Source organism: Mobula birostris, chromosome 2 (genome assembly GCF_030028105.1).
Source record: "Mobula birostris isolate sMobBir1 chromosome 2, sMobBir1.hap1, whole genome shotgun sequence".
Taxonomy (NCBI): Eukaryota; Metazoa; Chordata; class Chondrichthyes; order Myliobatiformes; family Myliobatidae; genus Mobula; species Mobula birostris.
In genome coordinates, this window is record NC_092371.1 from 94,716,761 (window position 1) to 94,726,513 (window position 9,753).

The window sequence follows — 9,753 nt, forward strand, 5'->3', positions numbered from 1 at the left end:
CAGGCTACCAGACAAAGCTTTGACCCAAGATTTTAATTTTGACCATGCCTAAATGACCAGCATGTAGCTCCTCCAACACTTTCACTCTCAACTTGCTTGGTACAACAACTCTCAATAAGGTAACTTCAAGGGCAGTTCATCCCAGCGCTGGTAAAAATGGGGGATTGGAATTTCTGTTGCACATTCCAGTCATTTGGGTAGACCTGAGACAGTGTGGGGTTCTTTCTGGTTTCCCTTTGATTCTTCTCTGCCATAATAGGGAGACTTTCGAATTGCATTCGAGAGAATACATTAAGAGGAGCAGCTTGCCATCCCTGCGTATGGCCTGCATTGCCTTTGTAGACAGTTCGTGTGGATTTTGCTGGGCCTTTCATGGGCACAGATTTCTTGATAATAGTGGATGCAACTACAAAGTAGCCAGAAGTGATCCCAATAGCCTCCACTACAGCCTTGTGCACTGTTGATGTGTTGAGAAGCCTCTTCTCAAGGACTGGTGTTCCAGAACACTTAGTAGTGACAATGGACCGTGATTTGTTGCAGAACAGGTTCAGTCATTCCTGAAAATGAATGGAATAAGAATATTACATCTACGCCATATCACCCAGCTATAAATGGCTTGGTGGAAAAATTTGTCCAGAGTCGAAAGAATACTCAGTTTGTAAATTTTTCAGATATTTCCTTTTCTAAGAGTAAACGGGACTTCCAGCATTTCCATGATTAGTAGTTCTCTTGAATTCAGTCTTGTGGTTGCTGCTATTAGTAGAACACCCTTCCATGGATTGAAAATGGAAAATGGTGGTTGATGATCAGTAATGAGGGTAAGCACTCTCCCATACAAGTACTGGTTGAAACACTTCACACCCCAAAGCAGACTCCAGGCCTCTGTCAGTTTGTGAGTAATTTTTCTCTGCAGTAGTAAGGGAATGTGATGCAAAGGCTAGGGGTGTTTGTCTCCATCACTCATAACATGTGACATGACTATACCTATACATACCATAAGGCAATCTTCACTGGGCAACTTAGGTCATAATGTGTGAGGACAATCTTGGACTGGTAATTTTCTAATCATTTTAACACTGCTTTGAGATTTTGGAGATGTTCCTGATCATCTTTACTGGTAACAATGATGTTATCCAGGTAACACTTGAGTGCCTGGGCAGCCTTGTAGCACCTGGTCCATAGCTTCCTGCCAAAGTGCAGGTGCAGATTCTACTCCAAATATAAGCTTATATTAGTGATAAAGCCCTTTGTGAGTGTCTATGGTGAGGAACACTTTGGACTCTTCTTTCATCTCCATCTGTAGCGAGGCCTCAGTTAAATCTATTTTGATGAGGTGTTTTCCTCCAGAAAGGTTTGCAAAGATATCATCCATCAAGGGTATTGATCTACTTCTAGTACTGATATGATGCTGTCCTTAAAACCACCACGGATCCTGACAGACCCATTCCTCTTGGCTACTAGGACCCTTGGTGTCGCCCATGGGTTCCACTCAACTTTGGAAAGAACTCTATCGGCCTCCATTAGCTCATTGGCTACTTTGGAACCGTATGAGCTTTGTAAAACTTGAGTGTGGCATTTTTGTTTAACACTATTTTCCCCTTGATATGATTGAGGTTTCCAGTGCCATCCTTGAACACTGCTGTGGCATCATCCAGTACATTTCTTAATTTGCTTTCAGTTGACTCCATTGCAGGGGACATGGTATGCAAATTGTGGATGGATCTCCAATCAAGTTGTAGTTGTCTTGGTCACTTATGTCCCCACAATGCTGACCTTTGTTTTTACCACATACAAGCCCAATGGAGCTTGTTGGATATTGTATTTCACTGTCATCCCCACAGGAGATTTTCTCCAGTATAAGTTCTTAGATGGGTACCTGCAGGCTTTACTCCAGCATCTTTGAAATGCAGTTCAAACGTATTTTGTTGCCACTTCCATTGTACTTAATTTGCCGTTCACTTCTGGTGTAAGCCATTTTGCTTGTCTATTGTTAGTTTTCACATTGTAAATTTCAAGGCTACCCAGTCCTGCATCACTCTTATCATTATCAGATTTTTCATCAAAAGCTTGCCAACCCACCCTTCTACCCCCACATCCAGGTCGTTAATAAAAATCACGAAAAGTGGAGGTCCCAGAACCGATCCTTGTGGAACGCCACTAGTCACAACCCTCAAATCCGAATGTACTACCTCCACCACGACTGTCTGCCTTCTGCAGACAAGCCAATTCTGAATCCACCTGGCCAAACTTCCCTGGATCCCATGCCTTCTGACTTTCTGAATAAGCCTATCTGTCACTGCTACCAATACTGTTGTGGACAGATGCATCTGCAGCAGATCCAATGGAATTTTCTCCTTGTGTTGTCTCTTATCAATTCGACAGCTAAGTCTTCAGGGCTTAGTCTTCATGATGACACTGAGATACTTTTGATGAAAGACTATAAAATTATATAAAGACTATTAAATGTAGTGCCTACAGTAAAATTCACTGTTTGAGCTCATTTTCATTAAAAAAAAAGTCTTATTTAGGCTAGGCCTAAACTTTTGTGCATAGCCTAACATTTGAATAGGCCACTAATTAGTCTAAAATCTCTTAATTCTCAGTATCAAAAAGGTAGTCTTGAAGAAGGGTCTCAGCCAAAAAGGTCGACTTCTTATTCATTTTCATAGACACTGCCTGACCTGCTGAGTTCCTCCAGCATTTTGTGTGTGCAGCAATGTATTTGTTGCTTCTGGATGCTTTAATGGCATTTCATCAGCTTCATCAGAACTATGTCAAAGTGGAAGACTGAGAAGATATAGGACTTTCCAGCTGCCTTAAGTGGGCATGGTGGATAGATGGGAGAAATGCAGGACAATTTCTGAAACACAGTGTCTAAACACGTGAGTGATTGAGGGCGGCCTGCTGTACTGTAGGCCGTTAGGAGACCGAATAAAATCACATTGGAACCCATCGCCCCAAATCCTGATCTGAATTTTTACAAAGATTTTATGAAATTGCTTAATATTCTTAGAAAATTTTGCTATTTACTTGAGAATTCACAAATGCCACATAAGCAAGTATAATAAGCAACTGCCATGTGTGCTGGAATTCTGAAATAAAAATAGATTTCTGGAAATAGCGGGTCAGGCTGCATCTGTGGGAAGAGAAGAGAAAGACTGCTGCATGTCGGTGATCTTTCGTCTCCGTTTCTCTTCCCCAAGATGCTGCCCACCCTGCTGATTTGTTTACGTTGTTGTTTGTATATCTGCAAAATGTGTAGCACGGTAGTGTAGTGGTTATCGTAAAGCTATTGTAGCACCAGTTTGTACCGCATGAGTTTCTTCTGGGTGCTCAATTTTCCTTCTGCATACCAAAGACTTGTGGGTTAGTAGGTTAATTGGTCACATGGATGTAATTGGGCGGCGTGGGCTTGTTAGGTCAGAAGGGCCTTTCACCATGTTGTATCTCCAAATAATTAATAAATAAATAATGTTCATGAAGGGGCATTGCTAAGACAGTTTCCCATTTCAATCGGACTTCCTGTTTCGATATGTTGGTACACAGCCTCCTCTACGATCATGATGAGGCCACTCTCAGGTCGGAGGAGCAACACCTCATGTTCTGTCTGAGTAGCCTCCAACCTGTTAGCGTGAACATCAATTTCTCTAACTGCTGGTAATTTCTGCCCTGCCCTCTTCTCTCTTCATTTCCCATTCTAGTTCCCCTCTTACCCCTCTCTTCTCCTCACCTATCACCTCTGGTGGCCTTCCTCCTTCTCTTTCTCCCATGGTCCTTGTCCTCTCCTATCAGATTTCTCCTCTTTTAGGCTTTTGCCTCTTCTACCTTCTTGCTTCATCCCCCCTCCCCACCCACCACCTCCCTCATCTGATTTCATTTAGCATCTGCCAGCTTGGACTCCTTCTCACCTCCTTATTGTTCTGGCTTCTTCCCCCTTCCTTTCCAGTCCTGATGAACGGTCTTGGCCCGAAATATCTTCTCTTTATTCCTCTGCCTGACCTGCCTTGTTCCTCCAGTGTTTTGTGTGTATTGGTCTGGATTTCCAGCATCTGCAGAATCACTTGTGTTTACCATCGCTTAACATTTTTTTCCCAGTATTAAGCAATTAATTACAGCCATTTCCACGATTATGTGAGATGATCTGGTAATGCATGAATTTCCCTGCAACCTTATCCGAAATACACAAACGCTGATCCTTGGACATGCTTTGTTTTGTTCCTTAGACAAAAGAGACTTCTGCTGTAGCAGATCTGTAGTATTTCTGAATACATTAAACTCAATCTTGAGAACCACTTACTTAAAATGAATCATTACAAGTGTGAAAGTGGGTGGTGTCAAAGCTGTATAAAGTTGCTTTATAGTGACTGTTTCACTGCAGTAAGTATTTAGTTATAATATCTTGAAAATCCAAGTATTCATCTACACCAGTAGCTCAAACTGAAACCGCATTTTGTTTTGTAGATTCCCATCGCTACCAGTGGAATCCGAGCAATGGGGTTCCTGATGAAACATCAAATACAGAACGAAGGCGGAGTAGTAACTCCAAAACTTATCACACAACTGGTGAAGGTAAAACCTAATAAGTCCATTGAAGAATGCTCCTCAGTGTTAATGATGGAAAATAAGGTAGAAAATGATACAAGTTTCGAGCTGAAGATATGAAAGCCTGAAAACGCATACAACCAGGCTCAACAACAGCTCTATCCTGCTGTTATCAAACAATTGAATGGCTCTTAGTATGAAAAGATGAACTCGTGAGTTCAGTGTACCTCATCGTAGTGCTTGCACCTTCTTGTCTGCCTGCATTGCACTTTCTCTAACAGCAACGCTATTCGGCATTCTCTTACTGTTCTCCTTGCAATACCGCAATGCATTGTTGTAATGAAATGGATGCCATATAAAACACTGTACCTTGGTAGCAATAATAAACCAATTTACTCAGGCAACGTCCTTGGAACGAGGAAAAAACCGTTTCAAATTAGTGATTCTTGATCAGAAATTGGAAAAAGGTAGTAAGTAAAATGAGTTATAGATAAAGAGAAAAAGGCAAAGAGAACAGAAGGTCTAAGATGGAGTGGAGAGCAGGAGGAATGAAATTCCCTGTGGAGTTGTCTAGAGTGACAAAAGCTAACGGACATTGAAAGGCTTGTCTAGAGATCTGTAACTGGAAGGATATTAACAAGGAGGAAGAGATAAACTGACCTGAATGGTGGAGATGTAAGAGTGGCTGGAATGACCAGTCTGTGGAGATTATTGAACTTATTGTTGGATCTGGAAAGTGTAACATGCCCAGATGGAAAATGAGGTGGTTTTTCTTGAGCTTAATGGAACCGGTGTAAAAGGCCAAGAGGGAACAGTGGGAGGGGGATAGAGAATTAGAGACTGAATGAAGATGTTCTGCAAAGTGGTTATCCAGACTGCATTTTCCCTCAGTGTAGGAGAGGCCGCATCATAAGAACCAGGTGAAGTGTACTAAATCAGAGGTCAGTAAGTTAGGGTCCTGGATGACAGTTTGGATAGGAAGGTGCTGTGAGAAGAGGAATTGCTATCGGTGGTACTGGATGACTGGACAAGATGAAATGATCATCCACAGTGTTGAAAGAGGAGGGTGGTGTATCACATTGCAGAGGACAATCCATTGACAGTGCAAGCTGAATTTGAGGGGATGGGGCACTATAAGCTTGTCCTGCATGGGGAGGCAATTGGAATGAGCAGTTGTGTGCAAAACAGAAGGAACTATTTCATAAGAATTGGAGTGGATAGAGCGTTCAAATACAATTTAATATGGACATTGGACCTGTATCAAAGTGCTTTATACTTGGAGAGGGGAGGGGAACGATGTGCTGTTGTACATCTCACTCTCTGCGCCCTCTGGACAAATCAATTGCAACTCAGAATCTTATTTTCAATGTCTGTTTCACTGTTAAAAAAAATGCATTATCTTGTATGGTTTGTCATTTATAAAGATACCAAAAGCCTTAGAAATAACAAACCTCACACCTATGTGATGTAATAGATTCTAGTTTACTAAATCTAAAACCCAGTAACTACACTTATTTCTAAAGGTTAAGGACTTTGCTAAGGACAGCTACTAGTAGAGGGGAGCAAATTGGGTGGAATTTGGGAAGGGAAGGTGTGAAGTATGAACCGGCATTTGAATGAGATTCTTGCTTTCTACATGTGAAAAGAAGCAAGGGGCGTAGGTTTAAAGAACAAGACCAAAATGGTTGACGATGATAGCTGACACTGGGAGTGAAGTTTAATAGTGAAGGATAAGGCAAAGGGCTAAGATAAAATATCTTTTCGGGATTTTATAATTCATGTAATCTTTTCAACTGATGAATATTAAATATTTAATTTGAAGTCAGCTGGTGGCACAGTGACATCAGTGCCGGACTCCAGAACGGAGGTTTCTGGGTTCGAATCCAGTCAGGCTGTTCCCGAGTACACTTTCCATCCGTGCTGGGTTGAGTGTTGAGCTCGCAACTCGACCTCGTAAAATAAAGAAACATATTGTACTGCAAAATGTCTGTGTGAGGAGTGGCGCGCCACATGGTCTCTAATCCACGCTTTGTAAGGCATAAAAATGCCCGACGCTAGCCTGTCAGGCCTGAGTCGACATCATCATCATCAATTTGAAGTGCTCTTGCATAAATAGTTTTTGGTCTATTGATCGATACTCGACACTAATTCTTGCCTTGCAGAGTTTACAGAATTCATCAAGTGATGTGAAACTAGTGGCAGAGAAGATGATCTGGTTGTGTACTAAAAACACTTCGAACCCGCTTGACTCTCAGATAATCAAACCGATCCTGAAAGCCTTGCTGGATAATACGAAAGACAAAAACACCAGTGTGCGGGCATACAGTGAACAAGCCATTGTCAGCCTGCTGAGGTTAAGGGAAGGAGAGGAGTTGTATCAGGTATGTGGAATGATTAAATATTTACCCTCTGTGGAAAGAATATTGTATATTGGAAAGGATTTCTTGCTTGACTTTTGTGAACAAATGAATCTCTTTGTCTTTCGAGAATATTTTAATAGGGTCAGGCATGTGTGAATTGGTCTTGTATATTAGTTTTGTCTCCTTTTAGTCATTAACTAATTCTTAACTTTGACCAACAGGAATTGACCTTGGAGATTTAGCCTTAAATCATATACTGTCGTGTGGTCCACGCAGCCTGCTGGTTAAATCATATCTAGGCTGCGTGGGGGAGGGTGAGCAGCGATACAGTACAGAGGGAGATATCAGTATTTGACCCTATTGTAATATCACCCCAAATTTGTATTGTTTCTGTATTATTGAACTCCAAAAAGCAGGCAAAAATTCTACGCAAGGTTACCAACATTTGCATCCTGTGGCAAATCTTCAGTAACAAATCTTCAATTTAGTGTGGAGGGGAATAGTAGAGTCTTTGGTTGGGGTAGGGGCAGATTTAATGGGAATGTGGGGATAATAAAATGGGTTAGGGAAAGATGAATGTAAAAAATTAGGTTTGATAGTTGTCATGGACTCACTGGGTTAAAGAGCCTATTTCCAGCCTCTATCTCTCAATGACTTGTACAACATCAGAAATTTGGTGAAGTCTGGTAATCTACCCAATTGGGGAGGCTAGTATTTGATTGCATTCCTTCAGGGATTGCCTGAGCAGATCAAATGCCTACATCATGCTATGATGTCACTGTATACCACGTGTATCTTCAGTCTCCGAGTACTTTTCTCTAAATTTGCTCCTAATACCCAAGGCCTCATATTTATTTTCTGATTGACTTTGGTGTAATTCATTTGTATGATCAAAAGAATGAGGCGACATTAAATGAATACCGACTTTACGATTTTGCTCATCACAGTATTTTGAAAAGTCTCTGGCCTGAAGAAAGGATATACTTGCCTTGGTGTGGGTATAGCACAGTTCACTAGATTGATATCTGCACTGGGAAAATCGTGCCAGAAATAATGAGCAAGTATGATTAACCTGTACTTGCTGCAGTATGTAAAAATGAAGACTGGCAAGCTCATAGAAGGAAGCTGCTTCCTCTGAGCAGGATATTTTGGAATTGGAAAGCACAGTGAGAAGGAGAGCTTTTACCATGAAAGGCTGGGATGAGAAATTTCTTGGTAAAATCTTTGGAATTCTCTTTCTTAAAGGCCTGCTGCTGTTTATTCACTTGAGTATATTCAAATTTGAATCAATAGATTGAGATTTGAAACACACAAGGATCAAACAGGAGTATGGTCTCTAGATTACTGAGTGCTGTGACCTGTTGAAGATTCAAGTTTATTTATCACGTGTACATCAAAATATGCAGTGAAATGTGTTGATTGTGTTAACAACCAAAACACCCAAGAGTGTGCTGGGGGCAGCCCACAAGTGTTGCCACACATTCCGGCACCAACAGAGCACACCCACAGTGCTCAGCAGAACAATGAAACAACAGTAGCAAACAAGCCCCATTCTCTCTCCTACATGTGCTTGCCTTTTCTCTATTTTTTAATCACTTTAGAAATAAATTGCTGTTGAACTTAAGATTTGAAAACTCCATGTACTTAAAAAATAGTGAAAAGTAAACTTTTTGTTTTCTTTCACTACAGAGTATTTCTAAAATTCTTGATACTGCAAGTTTGGATCTATTGACTGAAAGTTATCGAAGAAGCTTGAAGAAGCTCGCTAGCCAGGCAGACTCAATGGAACAGGTCGACGACACTATTCTGACATGAAGATATGAATATTTTTGCTGCATAAATTTAAGTGAAAAGTTCCGATTTTAATTTTGTTTCTAAGTGCAGTCACCATTATAGCAGGCTCTTGGAATCGGACAAGAGACTGTTTTAGTATTGCTGCACTAGGTTTGTGTGAAAACAGAATAGAGATGTTTGTGGTGCCACAACAAAAGTTGCCATTAATGGGAGAGCAAGGGATTGCTTATAAAAATCCAGAGAATGACAGCCTTCAGGTTTTCCAGAAAAATAATCATTCAATAAAAACTTTAGCAGGTTGAATGTCTGGTACCCAATTTCCTTTGTAGTTTGTTGTGAATAACTTCTGGGAATTTCTGCAGCTTAATTTTGAATGCAGGCATGCACAAAGACAAATGAGCACAAGCCAGGAATGTGTGTGTGTGTGTGTGTGTGTGTGTATATATATATACACACACACACACACACCAACACACACACATACACACATACATACACACACACACACACACACTCTCTCTCTCTCTCTCTCTCTCTCTCTCTCTCTCTCTCTCTCTCTCTCTCACTCACTCACTCATAGACAGACATACAGACTAACTTGTGCACAGTCATGTAGATAAGGCTGCTGCAATAGTTGTGATACAACACGCTGGAGGAACTCAGCAGGTTGGGCAGCATCCATGGAAACGATCAGTCAACGTTTCGGGCCAGAACCCTTCATCAGGGCTTAATAGTTGTGATGTTCCCTCTAAACTCCAGTGACAAGGGTTTGAACCCAATTTTAAGCATGGTGTTTATACAGTGGCATACAAAAGTTTGGGCACCCCTGGTCAATATTTGTGTTACTGTGAATAGTTAAGTGAGTAGAAGATGAACTGATCTCCAGAAGTCATCAAGTTAAAGACGGAACATTCTTTTCAACATTTTAAGCAAGATTAGTATATTATTTTTGTTTTGTACAATTTTAGAGTGGAAAACAAAGAAAAGAAGCACCATGCAAATGTTTGGGCGCCTCAAGAGATTTGAGCTCTCAGATAACTTATACTAAGGTCTAAGA

At 41.0% G+C, this 9,753-nt stretch overlaps 1 protein-coding gene across 1 annotated transcript in view; it reads left to right on the forward strand.

Annotated features, from left to right (window-relative positions):
• The window catches only part of gcn1 (GCN1 activator of EIF2AK4), a 182,798-nt gene extending 173,799 nt beyond the window's left edge, over positions 1-8,999 (forward strand). Inside the window, exons 56-58 of the mRNA XM_072245240.1 lie at positions 4,462-4,569; positions 6,705-6,923; positions 8,592-8,999. Of these exons, the coding sequence (XP_072101341.1) occupies positions 4,462-4,569; positions 6,705-6,923; positions 8,592-8,717 (453 nt within the window). The 3' untranslated portion in view covers positions 8,718-8,999. The remainder of the gene's footprint in view (positions 1-4,461; positions 4,570-6,704; positions 6,924-8,591) is intronic.
• Positions 9,000-9,753: the final 754 nt, after the last annotated feature.